The 21,896-nt window shown below is 41.0% G+C and overlaps 2 protein-coding genes across 3 annotated transcripts; one reads left to right on the forward strand and one right to left on the reverse strand.

Annotated features, from left to right (window-relative positions):
- Positions 1-34: 34 nt before the first annotated feature.
- Positions 35-3,370, reverse strand: pym1 (PYM homolog 1, exon junction complex associated factor). Of its 2 annotated transcripts, none has more exons than XM_076097334.1 (4): positions 3,092-3,370; positions 2,138-2,206; positions 1,737-1,830; positions 35-1,349 (listed from the first exon to the last, which is right to left on the reverse strand). In XM_076097334.1, the coding sequence occupies exons 1-4, from the start codon at positions 3,120-3,122 to the stop codon at positions 863-865; spliced, it is 681 nt and encodes a 226-aa protein (XP_075953449.1). In that variant the 5' UTR covers positions 3,123-3,370; the 3' UTR covers positions 35-862. The 2 variants fall into 2 exon arrangements, with proteins under 2 accessions (XP_075953449.1, XP_075953442.1); XM_076097327.1 differs by having other exon boundaries at positions 2,138-2,293.
- A 2,370-nt stretch (positions 3,371-5,740) lies between these two features.
- Positions 5,741-20,997, forward strand: spats2 (spermatogenesis associated serine rich 2). Its single transcript, XM_076097365.1, has 13 exons — positions 5,741-5,838; positions 7,968-8,164; positions 9,077-9,156; positions 10,061-10,169; positions 10,709-10,758; positions 11,051-11,273; positions 11,858-12,034; positions 12,230-12,365; positions 13,949-14,007; positions 16,045-16,154; positions 16,324-16,426; positions 17,134-17,276; positions 17,378-20,997. The coding sequence occupies exons 2-13, from the start codon at positions 8,143-8,145 to the stop codon at positions 17,645-17,647; spliced, it is 1,482 nt and encodes a 493-aa protein (XP_075953480.1). The 5' UTR covers positions 5,741-5,838; positions 7,968-8,142; the 3' UTR covers positions 17,648-20,997.
- Positions 20,998-21,896: the final 899 nt, after the last annotated feature.

Genomic DNA, 21,896 nt, shown 5'->3' on the forward strand with positions numbered 1-21,896 from the left:
TCACAATAAAGGAACATGTCATCAAGTGCAACAGTGTGGCTCATCGATGTACTTTATTGCATTTTTATTCATTTTTTAGTTATAACAATGGAGCTCTATGGCACAGAGGAATAACCTCCACCAGGCTTTGGCTACAGAGACAATACTGGTTGGTAGGATCAATGAAGTAATAACTCATTATTGGATTTGTTGACAACAGGAAAAATATACAATATCCCCAACATTATCCCAAGTGTAGAACTTGTTTCCAAAAGATCCAAAATATAGATTTGTTTTACATCCTGCCTTCTAAAATAAAGTTGCTGTTCACTCCACCGCTAAAAACAAGATGAGATAAACATGTTACGCAGCATGTAGCTTTAATGTAATGACTGCGTAGACAGTGGCTCAACATTAGTGCAACTACAAGAGGCCGTCCAATCATTGACAAAAATAAATGTCAACAAACTATATTCTCTTTAACAGAAAATAGTGTATGTGTAAGTAATACCTGATGCTACGAAAAGGTACAAAATGGAAAAAGGACAGACACGCACAAAAGCAATTTACAATGAATTCTTTAAAAGATATTCATAGATGAGTGGCCTGGCAAATACAAGTGTATGAGCAGGAGTCACATTGTTTCCTGGAGATTTGAAACTAGAAAACCGGCTCATCAGTTCTGGAGATGTGATGCCTGCTACGAGGACTTCCTGTCCTGCCCTGTGTTCACTTCAAGAGTTCATGATGAATATCAAATAGGTAGAATAATGTTTAAATGGAAGCCATGATCACAAAACTGCAAAAGGTCCCTTCCCCGTCTCTCGGTATGTAGTTTGTACGCTTAGTCTGTCCGACTCTTCTCTGCTTTTCTTTTATTGCTTCAAGAATCACGCTCAAGCTGCCGTAACTCATCCTTTAAGGCCGGAACCCGAAGCAGTTTTTCCAACTGATCCTTTGTTGGCTCTGTTATTTCCCCTGAGTCCACTTTATGCTTCAATTCCTCAACTTGCCGCAGCTTCTTTTTCAGGTTTTTGATCTTCTTGGCCTTTTCGTCTGCTTCTGCCGATGAATTATCGGGAGTCGAGACAGAAACCGGCACCGCCGTCTTGTTGGAAGACTCGCCACTCTCTGAAATAGACGCATTCTCGACGGCGTCGCTCACCAAGTCCACGTCCGCGTCCCCGTCCCCGTGCTGTTTTCGCTTTTCTTTGCGTTTCATGTTGCGTTTGGCGGACTTTGAGAGACCGGCCGCCTCAGCGTCCCCGCAACCGGGAATCTTTTGCTTCTGCGTAGCCGCCTCGGACGGATTCATCCCAGGTGGCAGGTCTGGTTTGCCCTTGAAAAACTTCACAAACTTGTTTTCATAGCTGAAACGGCAAAAAACACATGCTTAAAAAAACGGTGAACGGATAAAAATGTCTTCACACTTTGCCATTTCTAATGAATATCGGCCCATTCAACATCTATTAGGGCCAGTGGTGGAAGTAGCCAAATTAGTTAACACTACTACTCGAGTAAAAGTAACGTTACTTTGCACAAACAAGCACTCAAGTAAGAGTAAAAAGTATGCTGCATTAAAAACTACTCTGACAAGTACAATTTACTCACAAAAAGTTACTCAAGTACATGTAACGGAGTAAACATAACTCGTTACGACCCACCTCTGATCAGAGCATCCCTGTTTGTTGCACCCCCTTTCACAATAAGATTATGATCTTTATGTACGACTGTAGGGAAAGAAGAGCTGCACTTACACTGGTACTTCTTCCTGAGGAGTATAACCATCCTTCACCCGCCTCGGCTTCCTCCATGTTCCATCTGGTCGCTGAGTGGAAGCAATGAATTTCCCTGAAGAGCAACAGGTACAACATTTTAAAACAGTGTTTGATTAATATGCACAGTCCCTGTCAAATAAATAAAATAACTGGACAGCTGTGCAGCTCCAAGAACCCAATCCAGCTGATTAACTTGCCACATTAATATAATGCATTGCACACACATCATTGTTTTACAGTCTCACACTCTGAATCCTTAGTTATCAAAAGCCTTAAAAAAAAAGCACATTTTAGGCACAGGAACAAAGCATTGTGTATTACAGCTGGAAACATTTTTTTTTGCATTTTAGTACAATGTATGCATCAATGTGATGAAGTACCTATGTCTGTCAGGCATTTAGTTTCAAGGGTTGATGTTGGGTTGTTATTATTAGCAGCAACCTCCATTCCTGCAGACACATTATGTTCATCATTCCTAGAACTCCCACAGTTTTTGGTGAAAGTGCTTTCAACATCTTTGTTGATTTTCCTGTGAGCTGCAGAGACATTTTAAAGTAGATCATTTTATAGGCATGCAATATTTTAAAAACAGGAATATGGATCACTTGAGCTCTGAATGTACTTGTCCTAACATGGAATGACAATTCTTCAATTTTATAGTTTGATTTTAGTCTCGTTTAAGTGAAATTTGTATGTTTTCAATGTACACTGCCATATAATGCATGGCCCCCGTGTATAGGAGCTTTATAATGTCAATAGGATTATCCTGATTTAATAAATTACATAAAACATCAAATGTTTCTTAATTGATAAATATCAATAGTATGCTCTAAAAATCATATATACAAAAAAAGTGTCACGTTAATACTGGTTCTTTGAATAAAACATCGTGGTAGTTATAAGTCAACGTTACATTTATCACAACATAAACTCACTGGTTATTGACAACTACTGCAGAAATAGCTGGTAGCTAATGTTAGCTAGCTCACGTGCCAGGTTGCTATACAAGAGGCTAATTGAAACCATTGTAACTCTAAAGATAACCAAGTAACTAATTAAATGTGTTCCTGTCAGCAGCATATATATAGCACATCATTTTCACATCAGCAACTAAGCTAATGAAGCGCGATAGCTAGCTGACTATAGTGGAGAGCATCAAGCTAGCTGTTTCAGCTAGCATTAGCACTAGCTGCTAAACAAAATGTCTGAACCAAAAACACCGTTAAACACGCCAGTGTTTACGATGCTGGAGGTAGAAATACAGACGTGATTGTAGCCGCTTTGTTTAATGAAGTGGGTTTTGTTTTAGACGAGGGTCTGCACATGCATCTTACCAGACTCATCTTGGACATAGGGGGTTGCCATTTTGGTGTAACGTGAACGTGGTGCTCCGCTCTTCCAGTCGGTCGGTGTCCACCAAACGTCCCCTCGCTTACTTTGATCCCACGCGATTTAACACAACTTGTTCAACTCTTGCTTCCTTTGAGGTGAAATATGTCATGGCAGCTTCTACGGGCCTCTATCTCAATGTAAACGACGCGCAGGACAGCTGAGGAGGCTCCTAAACAACGAGCACTGAACTGTGTGTCTGTTTGTCTGTCTGTGTGTGTGTGTGTAATCGGGCGCTAAGAGGACGTAAAACGTGCGAACCCTTTTTTCTTCAACTTCGGAAATGACGACGTGGATCATGGGTTGCCAGGTTAGTACAAGTCAACGGGTGTTTTTAACACGTAAAGATGTAACTGCTCATTGAAGCGGCCATCGCCCTGGAATGTACTGTACTTAATGTGGCATTTTACTCCTCATGTTACTTTCCACTTCTATCTACTATATTCCGGAGGAGAATGTTGTGCTTCTTAGATTTAGTTACTTTGCAATTAAGATTTTTGCATACAAAACACAAAGCTTGTAAAACATGATGCTTTGTTGTAAATTAAACTACCGAGCAAGTAAACATCGAACAAAAAGTTCGGAAATTAGTGTTTGGTAGATTCTTTCTCTGTTGTAACAATGCTTCTTAGCAATAAATGTTATACCGTTGGAAAGCCTGTTTATTTACCTTTCAAACTGTGCCCCATTTGTAAGGAACATGCATTTCTGGGATGAGCAGCACAGCTGAGTATGTGGGTTGCGCCCATGAAAAATTTGCCAAATCTTCTCTGCCAATGCCAAACAGCGTATTCTGCCATCGACTCTTGTTTTGGTGTTGTTTGGTGGATTGGATGATTGAAGTCTATAGGTAACAAGGAAGAAACAAGACATATTGGCAATTTTACAATTTATTCATTTAACAAACAGGAGCCTCAGTAGCGTGTGGAAGAACCATACACAGCCACAACAGCCTGGCACCTCCTCCTCATGCTGGTCACCAGCCTGCTCACACACTGCTGTGGGATGGCATTCCACTCCTCAAGCAGGATTTGTCGCAAGTCAGCCAACGTGGTTGTGTTGGTCACTCTGGCACGAACAGCTGGTCCCACAAGTGTTCACCTGGGTTGAGGTCAGGACTGTTGGCAGGCCATTCCATCCTCTCTACGCCCAAATTCTGGAGGTAGTCTCTGATAAACCCCGCTCTGTGGGGGCGAGCGTTGTCATCTTAGAGACTTGGAGGATGGAGTTCGGTCCCAGACTGTGGAGAAATGGGATTGCCACTGGTTGCAGAATCTCATCTCGATATCTCTCTGCATTGAGATTGCCTCCAATGAAGACAAGCCTCGTTTTTCCAGTGATGGAGATGCCGCCCCGCACCCTCACACTGCCTCCACCAAAAGGTGTTACTCTATCGGTGCAGCAATCAGCATAGCGTTCTCCCCGTCTTCTCCACACTTTGACCCTATACGATCCAACTTCCTTAGGCAGAATCTGGACTCATCGCTGAACACAACGTTCCTCCACATGTTCAGGTTCCAGTGCAGGTGTTGCCGACACCGGCAGAGAAGATTTGGCAAATTTTTCATGGGCGCAACCCACATACTCAGCTGTGCTGCTCATCCCAGAAATGCATGTTCCTTACAAATGGGGCACCGTTTGAAAGGTAAATAAACAGGCTTTCCAACGGTATAAAATTCATTGCCAAGAAGCATTGTTACAACAGAGAAATAATCTACCAAACACTAATTTCCGAACTTTTTGTTCGATGTTTGTATAAAAGTACTGCTGGCACAATTAATCGATTATTCAGCTGACACTATTTTGATAATCGTCATACAAAAACAAACATTGTAGAGGTGTCACTTGGGGCTCTGGGTAATTTTTATGGTTTTTCTCATTATTTTCAGAATTCTTACAAACCAAACAATCAATCAATGAAAATTATAATTTGTTGAAATCCTATATATCCACCCCAGCCAATTACAACAGTAGAATTATGCTTTTACATTAATGCATGAGTAATAATATTCTGATGATATAATATATGGTAGCATTACTAAAACAAGTTTTTCACGAGTCATACAAAAAGAGAAAGCCATGTACCCCTTTGTGCAATTAAGTTAGACTATTGTACTGGAGGGTAATGTCTGCTATCCCAGAGGGGCAATATGTTACACAGCCAGCAGTAATACCGTCAACACACACACACACACACACACACACACACACACACACACACACAATGGCGTACCCCGCTATCTTTATATATAAGATATAAGATATGCGCATCAACTGCAAACATATGAGTCCTCCCAGGTTGTAAAGATACCGTCATATTCTCCAACTCACGAATATACCATATTCAGCCATTTTGATCCTTTAGTTAACGTAAAAGAGATTATCTGACGTTTCTTTTTCCCCAGATTATCAGACAGTAATTCTTATCTACATCTTTATCAGTGATTGTCTTAGTGTTTTATATATACATGCGGATCTTTTTGTACGTACATGGACTTGGAAACCCTCACGTTTTTTAAAACTGCTTGTTGAAAATGGAGGGTCTTTGAATCCAACCTGGCAACCCCGATGGAGTCTAGTTGAGTAAAATACTGCCCACAGCAGAGACTTCTAGGCAGTACAGACGGCTGGCGGTGGAGTCAGTGGTGACCTGTGTTCAGAATCTACTGTTCAATTTTCTTACCAACACCAAGTACGTATTTAATAATATGTATATATACTAACACAATAATCTAATCACGGATCTAATAAGCAATGCTTTAGCTGTATAACGTCAGAGTTGAGTAGCTAACGTGCAGGTATGGCTAGCTTTAAAAATAAAGGATGTCTGCTAGCTGCGAGCTAGCTAAGGCTGCATCCAATGATCCACAGAAAAGGCGTTGATGTTGCATTTAGTCTTTGTTGTTTTGAGGATTTAAATGGTAAATTACTGAGGTTAGTAACGCAAAGACCAGCGGAGCTAACCACACAGACGTTAGGATGTTAGCAAGCTATCGTGAACGTAACCTCCCGGACATAAATAACGTCATGTGAACCCTCGGGTCAGCTGGAAACGTGCAAAATATGCGCAGTTTGATCGTGTTTCATTAATAATTTCACATGGTTAGTTAACATTCAAATGAAGTTGGCTGTTTGGTTAAAGTTAGTCGATACGGTTCTTTTGTTTTCGCTGTGATTGCAGGAAACCCTGAATATCTGAGTGTGTTTTTTTTACCGCTACCCTGAGGCTAATATGACTTCTGCAGTGAGCAGAATTGCACGGACTTTGAATTGACGTTACGTTATATTATTTAAGATGCTAACTCGACTGCGACGAGTAATGCCGGGGATCACTGCCTGATTAGCTAGCTATACCTTTAACGTTACCTGTTTTTTAATTTAGGATATTTAACGTCGGTTTTCTGGCCTGCATTAAGAGGTGCTCCATGTTTTAAGTGCAGGACTTTGGACACAGAGGCAGCTGGTTTTCTACCTGTTTGTCAGGAGAAGAAATGATTTGGTCTGTGGTGATGAAAGAAATATCTAAGTAATCGCATATTGGACCCCAATAAAACAAACTGCAGGCTTGTTTGAGATTATGTATGCTACTATGAATAGAGATGCAACTGAACACTAATTTACCGGATGAATTGTTTGGTCTAATATTATATTATTAAAGATCTTCACTTTGACATGATGTAAAACAGCGAAAAGCAGGAAATCTCAATATTTGAGAAGCTGAAAAAAAGCATTTTCTGACATTTCGGCATGAAAAATTCCTTTAATGATTAAGTGGATATTATAAGTTGGCGAATATTTTTCGGACAACAATTGTCGCAACTCTAACTGTGACAGAAGACCCTCCAGCTTTAATTTAAATTCCCCAACTCTTCAATTCAAATTTTTTTTTTTCAGTCGCCAGTTTTATTTGAGTGCTGAGTTAGCACTTCTCCTGAGTTGCATCACAAGTGCACCTGGCTCTCTGTCTCTTGAGGACTCGAGCACCATCCCTCTTGACAAACACAATGCATCCTAGTGCTTTGCATGAGCTGCTGCTGCAGTGTCGCTTGTTGATCGTGCTCATGGTGAGTTTGACGTCTGTACAGTAGAGGTGTGGTGGCACCAGGACTCTGTGAGTCATGCCAAGTCCTAATCAACAGGGTGTGGGTTTGTATAAGCTTGTAAGTTTCGTTTTATAGAAAACCCTGGGTCAAAATAGAAACCTAAAAAGTTGGCAAACGGCTGACTCATCAAAAAAAAAAAAATCCAAAATCCAGATTGCTGGAGGGTCTGGAGGCAAAATGGCTGAAGTGTGTTTCATTTGTCGAGCACATATATGCGTCTTCTACAGCACATATATGCGTCTTCTACAGTGGTGAAATAACAATACAAGCCTATACGAGAAGGCTCACTTCCATCATCGGTTCCAGACGAAGCGATGGTTTTAATTCGTAGGTGCAGCCCTTGCAGCATTATCACCCATCACCCCTGCAGAGAACTGAGAAAAAGGAACTGCCGTTCAAAGACGTGTTTCTCTGAAGTCCTGCTAACATCCTCTCCCCCCCTCCCCCCAAACTAGATGCTGCTTTTCTGCCAACGACAATATTAACTACAGATTTTTATTTTTTTTCCCAAGAATGCTCCGCCAGACAGACGATAACTTACTGAAATCTGTTTTTCATTCATAGAGGAAATGGATTTAATTTGCATTCATATTTTCACGATGTTACAAAAGTAGATAGTTCTGCTTCATGCACCATTGTGACTTGTTTCTTTTCTACATTCTAGTTCATGGGGGCAAAACCATTTTCACTTCTGTTTCCCCCCCCCCCCCCCTCACAGATTTGGATCAACTTGGTGGAGAAACGTCGTGAGCCTTATTGGCATCTTCTCTCAAAGTGGAATTGACGTCTCTGGGAGCCTTTATTTGAACACCATCTTAAGCATACTTGAAGTGTGATTACAGTCTTGAGGAAGTGCACGGCCAAGTGTCGCCTGGATATTTCTGTGTGACAACATGGCAAAGAAAAACCAGAAGGGTATGTATTCACTCAACAATCGCACGCATGAAATATGTCTCTTGTGTTTTAATGGCTGCAGAATTTAGTTTAATGTTTGTTTAAGTTAGGTAAGTCATAGTTTAAGTTAAAATAACAAATAAATGGAGTCAATATCGGCTCAATATCGGTATCGGGGCCTTAATTACTCTTAAAGGGAGATGCACAGTAACATTAACCTACTTTCATGCAAAGGAAAAACAACTTTTATAAGGCTTTATATGGCTTTTATTTTTCAAGAATGCTCTGCCAGCGTTCTTTCCCTTCCTTGTCTTTAAATGGACGTACAGTAGATTAACGTTGGACTTCACCCTGACTTTTCATACTCGGCTGAAGGCTTTTGTTTTAGAATTGTCCTCAGACCTTTGTTAGAAATATACATTTATTTATTATTTTACTGTAGCTCTGTTTCTATTCTGCGTTTGATCACAGAAACGCTCCTCAGGTTGTTTGTCTTACAAACACGTGTTTCTGGAAGCATTCATTGGTTATTAGGCATTTAAATCAGATTGACGACCTTTCACCCACAGATGAGTTTCTTTTTATTTTCCACAGCTTCTTTTGCTAATGATGCCGACTGTAAACAAACCAAATCTATTTTCAACTTGTTTGTTAGGTCAACCTTATTAATTGATTGACTTCAGTTAAAAAAAATTTAGATTTCTTTTTTTTTTTCAATGTAGAACAAAAGTCCTTCCTTTTTAAGACAAATATCCTCCCAGGCATAAATCTGTCATCGTAACGTGATTCACAAACAGTAGCCAACGTCTCTCTCCAGGAGAGTCCTGAAGATGTCTGCCGGTTCTTTGTTTTGCAAATGATGCTCGTCTAAGTTGAATTGCAAATATGCCTCAAGGCCTGAATAGACAATGGAGTTTGTTTGTTTTTTAACAGACACGTCGGGGGTGGTGTTTGACACTCGGTCAAAAATGGCCATGTCCCAGGGAGGAACAACTGAGAGGATGAAGGAGAAGGTAAGAAGTATACACAGCGCACATCACTGGCAGGTGTAAATAAATCGTTTTTAAACATAAAATCACTTATTTTTATATCAATGGATTCAAATTTGCTCCATGCCGATTTGCCTCTGTTCTCTGGCTTTTGTCGGGGAGCTCATGGCTCAAGTCATGCATTGTGAACTAGGCATCAGGAAGACGGGGCAGCACACAGTGGAGTCTCACGGTTCTCATGGAAGACTTTGGTTTTGTAATTTAACGTTTCTGTGGGGTTTCCGTGCTTTAATGCACATTTTGAGTCTCATTGAAACAAAGTGGCAGTAAAGTAGAGCCAAAACCTTCAACAAACACGTTGGTTCTTATTGACAAGTGTCGTTTTTAATGCTTCTCGTGATGTGGCCGCCCAGAGAAAAGGCGCTGTACCCAGCGTCCTTTTTTTATTAAGCGCTACCCCCTTTTTTTGTTGAAAATCTCTGAACTTTTCGGAGAAGTACCGGTGACGCCTCTGTACAACCTGTAAGGGGGGGGAAGCTTGTTTTGGCCGTGACTTTATCATCGTGCGTAATGTCTCCGATGGGATCGTCCGTCTTGCTCCAACGCTACGGGCTGTCACATTGAGCGATGACGAGCTCATCCATACACAGTGTGAGGGAAAGCTTCCTCCAGCTGGTGCTCGTGTCTCAACACATCGACAGTATCCCAAACAGGAAGCAAATGGGCGACGCTCGTCTGTCATACAAACAATTTATAGAATAGAAGCAATTTTTAAAAAGTGACGGCTTGTGTCTTTAAGCCAAATGTTTTTTAAATGTCACAACGCCTTCATTGTAAATTTACACTAAATGTTGAATCATCTTGAACTATTTGATATTACAACCTGTTTTATTTCATACCTGTTGTGCTTATTTCCTTTTCTCTACAGATCAGTGCCGTCAGGGCCGTCGTCCCCAACAAAAGCAACAATGAGATTGTTCTGGTTTTGCAGCATTTTGAGAACTGTGTCGACAAGGCCGTTCAAGCTTTTTTAGAAGGTACGACGACGTCACTGTTTGACCTCAACAATGTGAAATGATGCGCCTCAAAGCCTCCTTTTATAAATAATGACTTCCTTGTGAAACTGATAGATCCGCTTACAATAGAGCCCCTTCGACATTATATCACACCTATTCACCACTCATTGAAGTGCTCCACCTTAAGGTGCAGCATCCTAACCGCACGGATGTTCAATTAGTGTTGTTTCACAGTTCAGTACAGGGCAATACTGGTATACCTTGCTAGTGTACTACACTGAAGTCAGACCTGGCATGCCGCCCACATTGCTTTGGCTTAACAAAGACCTCGAGGTCGACTTCTTTCATGCACGTCATGCTTTACATTCACAAGTCTGAGCGTCGTGCGTGCCTCGTAGTTTTGCAGGTTTAATTATAGAACAAGAGGGTTGTCCCACGTGCGTCACTCTGCTTTGTTCCTTATTTAGGTGGCTCAACAAAGCCTCAAGGCATTTCAGATATTGTTCGTCATGTGGCACTTCATCATCATCATCATCATCATTGTTTTCTTTGCACACCAGGCAGTGCGGTCGAGATCTTGAAGGAGTGGAATGTTACCGGCAAAAAGAAGGTGAGAACCTGAAAGCCTGCATCTTGAGTGTCTCTCTGTTGAGTCAGCATAATCATGTGTGCTTTATTTGAATGAAATGGCTGCATGTTCATAGTGCTCTTCAGTAATTGTAAACTATAACTAAGTGGCTTTTGAATCTAAATGCCCAAACCTGTATTTCTGCTCGTGCTTGAGTCTTCCTCTCCCCGTGTGCACTGAAATAGTTTCGAGTCACCGCTCTGATTAAAGATGGAGAACACGAACAATGAGAATTTTGAACAAAGAGGTTTGACATTGATATCTCCTTGTTCAGCCCAAGAAGAAAAAGAAGCCCAAGCCTCAGCCGGAGGCTTCAGCAGAGCCGGCTCCGCCTGAGGCCACGCCGCCCGAGGAGGGCAAGGACGAGGTGAACGGCTTTCACGCCAACGGGTCGGTCGTTGATGGAGAGTCTCTTGATTCTCTGAGTGAGCAGTTGGACTCCGCCTCCCTGGATGCGGTGGAGCTGGACTCTGAGCCCGCTACGTCAGAAACCCCCGGTAATGACAGCGCCGATGAATGACTAAGGCAAAAAGAGGAACGGCTGAATCACGGGCCAGTTTAACTGCATGTCAAGCTTTCCCTTGTCCTTTATTTATGTCTGAGTTCAGTGCTTCTCTGATGACTGCGACACTACGTCATCGGTTTTGTTTCAGGGTTCAAAGCTCTTATCTGTTGAAATTATTGCTTTTACAATGGGGAAACATTTTTGTGAATGAAACCTTCTCACAAACAGCAATACAGGTTTATGTACAGCCTTGTGTAGCAATGTTAAGGGCGTCGATTATTATAAGGATCAAATGTTCTTCAGTTCAAGTCCAATACCTTTTCTACGTAATATATTCGTATCGTTATATGCCAAGTTGTCAAATGTATTTCTAATCAAATCTCACCATTTGTTCTTTATTTTAAAGTGGTAAAAATATTTTTGGTGACTTATCTTAAACTTCATTCTAAACAGCCAAATATTCTGGCCGACTTGTCGACTAATTTGGCTCATCTCTATCTTAAGCAGTTTTTTGGGGGGAAAGTTGGTTTGTAAATACGTACTCTACTTGTTATAAAGTCCTCCGTCTTCTCACAGGTGCAGAAGCAGAAAGTCAAGGTAGCGCTCCAAGTCCCCCCTTACAGCAAGGAGGGAGGAATCACCAGGTTCCTAGAGGCAACAAGAACCGACACAGGCCAGGCTCAAATTCACATCCTCATTCCTCATTCCCACCCATCAACGATGAGCAGGGATCATCGGGAGTCAAGAAGATGGGTTAGACACCAAATACCTCTTAAATCCTAACTTATCTACCTGCATGTAGTCTTTTAGAACATCATTGATTAATAACAACGCACGGTGTGCTGTTACCAAGGCGCAGGTAAAACCTAGTCTGGGACTAAATGTGTCGCAGCAACTTCTTCTTCTTCTTCAACGTGTGCCTAAGTCAAGTTAATGTTTACCTCTCAGCTCCCAACATCGACCGCTCTGTGAAGGACCTGCAGAGATGCACCGCCTCACTGACTCGCTACAGGATAGTGGTGAAGGAGGAGATGGACTCCTCCATCAAGAAGATGAAGCAGACGTTTGCCGAGCTCCTGAGCTGGTGAGCACGGTTCTTTTTTTTAAAAAAATTCTGCCTCCGGTCATGTTCTGTAGCTGAATCTCAATGTGATGGAATATTTGAGAGCATGTTGAAAAGTGCTTGTATGACTGATCAAGTAGCTTAAACAAGTTCCTACTTCAGGGGTGATACTTTCCAATGGTGCAGGAACTTTAATGGCGGGGGCCGTGATTACTCGGGATTAAAGGAACAGAAATGCGTAGAAGGGACTTCCAAGTTCCTGAGGTTAGCTCCTCCAGGTCCACAGCCAACTGGACCCATTCGGTTGTGAAGAACTATTTTGTTTCCATGATAGTTTTTTCTTTAGTTCATGTTGCATGTTTATTACTAAGGCGCTTTGAGTGTTGCATTTTGTTCGGGCATTTATTTATTTATATATATATATATATATATATAAATAAATAAATAAATAAATAAATAAATCATTGGTGGAATGTAACTAAGTACATTGACTCAAGTACTGTACTTGAATACAACTGTCATGCTACTTTCTACTCTACTACATTTCAGAGGGAAATGTTGTATTTTTTACTTCACTACATTTATCTAGGAGTATATGATATACAATGTATTGTTATACAGTAAATTAAACCACCTTACAGGACAAAAATGTATTCAATAATCTGTATTGCAGCCTTACATGTTACTGCATCAATTATAACAATCCTATAATATATCATGATGTAACAATTTGGCTGCATAGTGAGTATTTCTTTTTTGTTTTTATACTTGCATATTTTTACAAAAGTAAGTTTTTGAATGCAGGAGTGTTATAGTATTTTTACATGTATGTAAAATATCTTAGTAGCTCAATTCAATTATATTTACCTGAGCAGGATTGTCAGAGCAGCAGCCATTTTCTGTGTAACATAACAAACATCTGTGAGCGTTGTGGTGGACTAACTCATTCTACATCTACGGTCCGTGCACAGCGCTGCGCTCCATTTTCTATTGAACTGGTCAAATGGCTGCAGCAGATTGTTTAATGTCTGTTCTACTATCATTCTATTTTTATGATCGCATCACTGGCCCAGGTGTGCTAAAGTCAAACCGTGCAGGTTTTGACCTTTTTTATTCCTCAGGCGCTCTTTTTCTCCTCGTTCTTTACGACTACGTCCGTCCCGTCTTGCGTGTACAAACAAGTGCAACACCACAAAATACCTTTTATAGGAGAGAAAAAACACCATTATCCTAATCAAGATGCTCCCATTCTGCTTTTACAGAAGCTCTACATACTTGTGAAAACCATGATTGTCCCTTTATGCAATATGAAGGTTTTCTGTCTTTTGTCTTTGGTAAGCCAGTGCAGTCGTGAGGAGCTCAGAGTGGAGCTGAACAGATATTCAGTTTATCAACAGGAAGCTGCAGTATCTCGTTTCAGCTTTTCAGAGAGAATAATGAAGGATCTCTCTTTGGAAAAGACAATACTAATACTGCTTTGAACTTGTATAGTTAATAAAAAGAGTGTGTGTGTGTATGTATGTATATATGTATATGAATGAGAGCTCGGAATAAGTAAAGAAAAATGACTCATCATCCCCTCTTTTTTTTTTTTTTTTTTCTAGTTTAATGGACAGAGAAGTGACTCTAATGGGAGAAATGGACAAAGTGAAAGCAGAAGCCAGTAAGTACTGTGTGTGTGTGTGTGTGTGTGTGTGTGTGTCTGTGTGTCTGTGTGTCTCTCTCAATACGTAGACTGAACTAAAGACCTGCTTCTCACATACCACCCGGGAGCTGTTAGCATTCTCCACATATAATGATCACCTCGTTCAAGGACCTGGAGAGTCTGACCTGAATCAGTTCCGGAGAGGTCGTAAAAGAAATGGTTGTGTCCCAGTTTCTTCAAAACTGCAGTGGTGCCCTCGGGGTCCTGATATACCTACAGCATACCTCTCTCTCTCTGTGTGTGTGTGTGTGTGTGTGTGTGTGTGTAACATGACGGAGCAAGACTGCATATTTGTACAAGTAGGCCATTCTCTCTTATTCTGTCCTCACAGTGTAGAGTGTTGTGTGTTCCAGGCCTGGAAAAAGTGAATAGTGTCAGGTGTCGGGGGAGACTCAATGCTGTCTTTGTGCGAGGTGATTTGGGGATTGAGAGGAAAGCAAAGAAACTATTTCTTCGACGTTACAAAAGCCAGGTTTCCTCAAAAAGTGCCTCCTACTAATCTCCTTCTTGTGTTAAACTTGTGTTTAACTGATGGTTTTCCTTTACAACCTCTATAAACAGATATCTGTATGTAGATATACAAACAGCAACAGTTAAATCCAGAAAGAGATGCATTGATGAGTCCAGTCCTTGTTGGTCCATACTGGAGCGTCTGGTACACGTGTTCAGGGCTGCAGCTAAATCCTTTATGTTAATTATCGATTCATCTGCCAATTAGTTTCTCAATTAACTGTTTGGTGAATATAGTGTTAGAAAAAAGGAAAACGATTCCAGAACAACTTCCTTCAGTGGTGGAAACTAGTACATTCACTCAAGCACTGCAGTGCTTGAGTGAATGTACAATTTAGCATTTTTTGCTGTTTTATACTTAAAAATATTGTACTTTTGCCTCCACTACATTTATTTGACAACTTTAGTTACTAGTAAACTTGCATATTACTCATAGAATATATAATAATATAAAAGAAAGTCAACTTATGGATCATCAAAATAGTTTCTTTTGAGCGAATTATGGACTAATTGTTTTAGCTCTAATCGAGGAATCCAGTTAAACGATTGCTCTATAAAATACCATAACAAAGAAATGTCCATCAAAACTTCCTAAAGCCCCCTGTGACATCGACAAATGTGGTGTTTTGTTAAAGCAACATTCCAAAACATCCTCGAATTACAGCTGGAACCAGCGACAGCGCAGTTGGAACTTGGATTTTGAATTTGTTTTCCAGCCCAGAAAAACACGGTGACTCAGTGGTTATATTGAAGAGGTTTAAACTGTGATTTGTCGGTCCATAGTTCAGCTGATGTTCCAACAGTGCTAACCCGACACGCACCTGCTATTTCTACTGTGAAGTCTGAAGAAGAGCTTTGCTAAAGCAACACGTTGCCTGATAGTTCCAGCTGGCTGCAGACTTTATTACTGTGCATGTGACATTGAAACAGGAAGCTGTTCCTCTGTAAAAACCCTTCATACAGAACACCATCTATTTGTAAAGAGGACTTTCTACAACCTAAAAGCATGAAAGTCCATTCAAACCTATAGAACCGTCCTCGCAGACATCTGACGGGACCCAATGAGGCGTTTGTGGCAGGAGATTTCCCATGTTTGAAGAGCAGCGTACATGGTATCTCTTTGAAAATGGCTTTATCGCTGACCCTTGTTTATCTTTTAGATGCTGAGTCAGCTGTACTTTGTACTTGTGATATCAAATGACAGCTGAGTTCTTACAGGAAACTGAAACTTACTGGGACTGCAGGGAATATCCGTCATACAGAAACATAACTTTATAACGTTATAATAATTACAACATTTTAATAATCTGCAGCTATACTGATAATCGTTTAATCCTTTAAATCACCTTTCAAGCGCAATACCAAATATTAATTTCTATTGCGCTCAGAGACGCGATGCTCAAGAGCGATTTGAAAGTCTTCTTGTTGGTTTCATAACATATGTTCATATCTGTAAAAGGTCACATTTGTTTTGTTTCGTTTCAGTGCTAATTTTGGACGCCCGGCAGAAGAGAGCGGAGGAGCTCAGGAGGTTGACGGACCAGTCGGCGTCCATGTCTGAGAATCAGTTGACTGAGCTGCGTGCGGACATCAAGGTACTGAAACAATGCTGCTGCTCCAGTATGGCCCCGCCTCTCTCTTTCTTCCTTAGCGCACAGCCGAGTCATCGTGAAGTCTGTGTTCATTGTTGAGCCACTGCTAACAATTTTGTAGCATGCTGATGATATATATAATATAATCTGGTGTTTTTTTTTTTCCCCTCAGCACTTTGTGAGTGAGCGTAAATATGATGAAGACCTCGGGAGAGCTCTAAGATTCACGTTTGATCTTGAACCGCTGAAGACGAGCATCTCCGGCTTTGGATCAGGTACGGCATCATTTTCGTTTGTGTTCAGAGTGAACATTTCTGAAAACACTCCTCCCGACTTTTATTGATCATAAATGATGCAAAAGACTTTTCACACAAATCAGAAAAGCGAGCATTTCAGTTTGAGCGTTTTATAAGGTCATAATCATAATCACAGCTGTTTGTCAGCTGACTGGAAGCACACTCACAGTGGCTAATAAACCAATTCTTATACGTCACAATTGGCCAATATGTGTGGCACTTTAAATGACTTGGAGAGGAAATGGACAAGGCCAAAGCTGACGATACAAAAAACGGCAGATAAAACACGTTTTCTTTCTCCAAAAATGGATTTTTGTTTGATTTTAATTCTTGACATGATTCAGTGGTTAAAGGTTTCCCACCAAAACAGAAGATCGTTAGAACATTTCTGTTTATTTTTGGGACCTAAAATAATGAAGAAACATGTCGGGCATGAGCACGACACTAAATATTGTTCACATAATTATTATTAATGTTCTCTTCTTAGTCCCACTGAACATTTACTCATAGATATGTCTTAAAATAATACATTGACCTCAATGTATGGTAGGCCAAGCTTTTCCTTGGAACCTCTTCCAATCCCCGATACAGACCTCGCTGACGTATCGCTTCTCTGAAGGTTTACCTTCATGAGACGGGTCCCAGGTTGTACCGTTAGTGATTTGCCGTGTCGTTTTCTTTTACAGTTTACCATCCGCATACGGGCTACTCAAATCGGTCCCGCTGTAGCTCCACGTCCTCGTCTGTTGCCAGCCCAAGTCTGCTGGAGACTCCTCCCACCCAGACCCAGAGCCCCCCCAGTATACACCGCCCTCCACCCAACAAACAGGTCAGTTGTGTTTTCATTCAGACCATAAAAGGTGTTGACTTACTTCAGCAATGTCAATAATTCTCAGCCGCTCACTGAATTTTAATCATCCAAATTCTCAGATTTTCCACGGCAACAGGCGTACTTTCCAGGGACAAGGGTATCACTCGGGGGGTCCGAGGTATAACGGCGGTTACTACCCCGACAGAAGCGCCGGGCGTGCTAACCCCCGCTACCAGAGTGACGGCGCTTCTTCTGGTGGTTCCTCTGGTCCGTCCCAGCACCCGCACAGCTCCAGGGGTCCCCACCATTCCTCCACGTCCTCCTACAACCAAGACCGACCCTCTAATAACGGGCTGCCCCAAAGGCCTCCGCGGACGCCCTGCCCTTGACATTACAAGAATCCCGTGCTTAATCAAACCCCGTCTACTAACCCTCGCACTTCCCTCCCCCATAGCCTCCCCACACCCTCCCCTCTACGAACTCCTTTCAATGAAGAATAGAATACAAGTTTACATACTTCTGTCAGTTGAGCTGCAATGCCACTTCGCTAAATCTATCCATTCATCCTTCAAACTTGAAACGCTCTCACGATTCTATATTTGTTCTTCCTTTTTTGCATTTCTCCCTCCCTGGTTAAGGTAACAGCTTCTATCTTTAGGCCCTCTTTGAGAGATCTCATCGCTATCGTCGGTCTCTGTAACGGATTATTTTTGTCTGCCGGAGACTGACGTGGTTACCTGCAACAAATGTCTGCACTATTGAAGTTGAACTCTTCGTACTATTTCTGTTTTTGCGTGGCTTTACGTCGGCTCACTGACTTGCACGTCTGATTTTTATTTTATTTTGTTCTCGTCCCGCAGAACCATTTCAATGCCTTCACGATAGAAAGCGTAGTGAAAGTGCAAAAGTAGTTCTAGCAGTAACAGAGATTTTTTTTTTTTGTCATGAGGAGAGTAGACATGCAATCAACACTACAGACTATCGTTAATACAAGGTAAGAACAATTAAACATATCGAAACTGTACTCCAGAGCTTTTCATATGGCTGCTATAAACCATAGGAAACTTGTTAACACTAGGACTTCAATGTGCTTGAGAGGAACTCTGTGGACACAGAGGAGGCCCTCTTAAAGCAACAGCTTCACGTTTGAGAAATGACTCGTTCTCTTTCTTGCAGAGAGTTGGATCAAAAGATGGATGCCAGTCTCATATTTGAAGACTAAATTTGAAACTATCACCAGCACACGGTTAGCTTAGTTTAGCACAAAGACTAAAAGCGGTTAAGCGGTCCTAATGTCACAAAATCCAAATTTCACAAATTTTACACTTTCTGTCGTTTATTTCGCATAATAACTTCAGTGTAAAAACTACAAGTTATAGTTTTATGGGAGTTTATGTGCTCAGCAGAGCAAAGCTAGCTGTTGCCTTTGTTTCCCGTCTTTATGCTAAGCTATGCTAAGCCGATCAGCTGTTAGCTGTAGCTTCATATTTGCCGTACTGACATGAGGGTGGTATCAAACTTATCCTCCAACTCTCTGCAAGAAAACAAATGTGCACATTTCCCCAACAGGTCAAGCTTTTCCTTTTAAATGCTGCCCTCCACACTGGCCAGCGGGGTGACTGTGCGCGCTGTGGTTGTAACACAGAGAGGGCTCATTACATACTTTTTGAAAAAAATGTTCAAACTCGCAACAAAGGAAACAGTCCTCATGCTGTTCTATATTTAGCCCGTGACATTTATTCTGATGAATCTTCTTCCACACGCACCGTTTCTTCTTCTTTATGTTGCTGTATGCACATGGAGGGCATATTAATGACATGCTTGCCTTTAGTCACAGAGAGACTTCACATTTGCCTTTCTAGAGACGTGTATGTCTGCATCATGAGCTTTTTAACAGATGGTACTGCGGCCGTGTGGTTTATAAATATATGTGAGAGGATAAGATCTTTTCTTCCCCTTTTTTTTTATATTCTCACGTTCACGATCAAAAACTGATGAATGCATTGGCAGGTTGTCTTTTTTTTTTGTCCTACGGCGGCCGAGATGCTTTGAGGCGGAAGTCTCATCGTCGTGTCCACAGCTGGTGTATACCTCATTGCTGATGTTGTGGCACGTTTCCTCTCAGTGCTCTCTTATTTAAGGGACCCCTGGTGATTCCTCTGATCTTCTTGTAGTTGTGTACGTACAGTGTGTGGAGCTGCAAGGCTGTAGTCATAGACTGGTTGTTACATAATTGCTGCATTTTCTTCATAATGTGTCGTCTTCCTTCGAGTAGTCTTTTGGAAGAAAAATTAATTCATACTAAGCCCCCCCCCCCCCCCCCGCCCTTTTTTTTTTAAAATTTCTTCGTGGTTTTCTGATGAAAGGGAGATTTTTCGTCATATTTGAGTTTTTACTTCAGTTATTATATTAGTTAATGTTGTGGCGAGAAGAGCGTTAACTCGTTTACGATCTTTCTTAAATATGTGCTGTAACGACACATAAATATGTTTAGACTAAAAGGGAAAGTATGACATTTTGTGAAATACACTCATTTCCTTTGTTACAGTTTGGAAACACTTCTGATTTAGCGTACGTCTCATCTTTGTGTCGCTTGTAGAAGTGTGTTTTCAGTGAGATTAGGCTCATTGTTGCCCCCTGTGTGCGTTGGGGGGGGGGGGGGGTGGAACAAAACACAACACCTGAGGTTCTCATCAACGATAGTGCAGCAACATAAAAGTGAAATGTATGCTTTATCGAAAGTGTTTTCAAACAGTGAATGGTTTAACAGGAGCAAAGACTTCAAGAATGAAGAATAACTGCTTGCTTTGGCGACTGTACACCTGGTTAAGCGCCCCGCCTCCACTAAAGGAACTGTCTCACTCACACGGTCCTGAAGCTAGAAAACTCCTGTTTCCTGTCTTAATGTGACAAAAACCTCCTACCAGCCCTGGTGACCTTCGTTTGGTTTCTTGAACAAAGCTAAGCTAGCTGCTTCTTATCTAACTCAGTAATGTAGTGAGAAAGTGTGTTTCCTGAAATGTCAAACTTTTCTTTCGATGCTCTCGGAGGTGGTAAAGACCTTTCTTGACTGGTGTTTTGGGGGCTACAGTTTGGATGGAAAGCTGTCGGACAGATGACGGATCAATCGGCTTTATTCCACATATCTCCAGTGAGCCCTGGAGGTGCTGGATTCTTTCAGTCATGACTCAGAGAGTAGATGTAGTCTGCCTCACTTTATCCACTTGTTTCCAATCTGTAGTAACATTAGGTTTTCGCCAAAGATAATTTTGTCCTGTTTTGAAGTTGCTGCCTTTTTCCCCCTCCTCAGCCTGTAAAAGAATTCCAAAGGGGATTAATCCAAAACTTCACTTCCTCTTCTTCTACTTGATCCCGCCCTACTTTACTTTCTGATTCCTTACTGTATATACATTTATGTAGCTATATAATTTTGTGCTCACATGGGGCATTTTGTATGTGATATTCATATTAGGCATAATGGAGATTAAAACATCTCGTTCATTCCTTCTTCCAGTAGACTTTGTGTCCTCCTCCTCAAAACTACTTTTCTGAGACAACTGTAAACTCAAGTGCCTTTTCTTGTCTCCCACCAATTCATTGACGTCCCCTCCACCAGAGTATGGACCAAAGACATCGACCGTCCCACACACACCCATGTCCTCTCTCTCTCTCTCTCTCTCCCCACTCACTGAATTGCACACTTTTCATTTACTATGAATAAACAGTTTGCAATACTGAATGTGTGTTTTGTTTTTTTCTAGCTATAGTGGCATGTAATGGTGGGGTAGGATGCATCCATCAGTAAGCAAACCAGGAGACACAGCTGCAGTAACTCAACATATGTCCTGCTTTTTACTCCATATGCTGCAACTTACTGTTCACTTTTAGTTTTAAATGTTAAACACATTTATTAAACACTGAACTTTTAAAAGCAGTTTTTTTACAAATCCTTTGCACATAAACTGTGGTTGTAACTTAGTACATTTACTCAAGTACTGTACTTAAATGTGTCCTTTTTATGCAGCTCTATACTATCTCAAAAGCATATATAATACTTTTTGTCTCGCATGTGGAGTTACTTTACAGATCACAATTCACCCTTCCTGTCCAGTGAAAACCATGAATCTTTACATTGTTCTGATGACTCCTCCGCCCTCTTAAGATAAATAAACTATAATCCTCTTGGACGGCAAATGCATCGTTGCATAACTGAGAACCGGCTGTTTTTCTGAGCTCATGAAGAGTTGACATTTAAAGAGTATTGTTTCCTGACACTCGCTCTATCGTGACTTCATGACACATTTTTATTGTGAATTTTTCTATACATTTTTATGACGTACTAAACTGACTTTATAATTATTTACAACATACTATATTGTGTATATTTTACTTGGTGGCACAATGCTGTTTGTTTTGTGAGATTTTTAAGGCTTACTCAACTGACTCTTGATATACAATGGTATGTTTTTTTTAACACGTTTTATAGGATACTATGAAGTTTTTTTATGACATACTGTAATGATCTTTATACTTAATATAACATACTATATAACTTTTTTATGGCGTACTATACTTTTTTATATTTTTCATGGCCTAATAAACTATGACTAGTAACATGTTTTTTTACATACTATAGTT

The sequence above is a fragment of the Anarhichas minor genome, unplaced genomic scaffold, assembly GCF_050575085.1.
Source record: "Anarhichas minor isolate MPS153535 unplaced genomic scaffold, ASM5057508v1 ptg000003l, whole genome shotgun sequence".
Lineage (NCBI taxonomy): Eukaryota > Metazoa > Chordata > Actinopteri > Perciformes > Anarhichadidae > Anarhichas > Anarhichas minor.

What these genes read in the sequence shown, in the direction of transcription:
- spats2 (XM_076097365.1), top strand. Translation starts at nt 8,143, where the DNA reads ATGGCAAAGAAAAACCAGAAGG. An exon ending in ATGTTACCGGCAAAAAGAAG is followed by an intron (nt 10,759 to 11,050) that starts GTGAGAACCTGA and finishes CTCCTTGTTCAG; the next exon opens with CCCAAGAAGAAAAAGAAGCC. An exon ending in ATCGGGAGTCAAGAAGATGG is followed by an intron (nt 12,035 to 12,229) that starts GTTAGACACCAA and finishes TTTACCTCTCAG; the next exon opens with CTCCCAACATCGACCGCTCT.
- pym1 (XM_076097327.1), bottom strand. Translation starts at nt 3,122, where the DNA reads ATGGCAACCCCCTATGTCCAAGATGAGTCTG. An exon ending in CTATGTCCAAGATGAGTCTG is followed by an intron (nt 2,294 to 3,091) that starts GTAAGATGCATG and finishes ATGTCTCTGCAG; the next exon opens with CTCACAGGAAAATCAACAAA. An exon ending in CCTCAGGAAGAAGTACCAGT is followed by an intron (nt 1,350 to 1,736) that starts GTAAGTGCAGCT and finishes TTGCCGTTTCAG; the next exon opens with CTATGAAAACAAGTTTGTGA.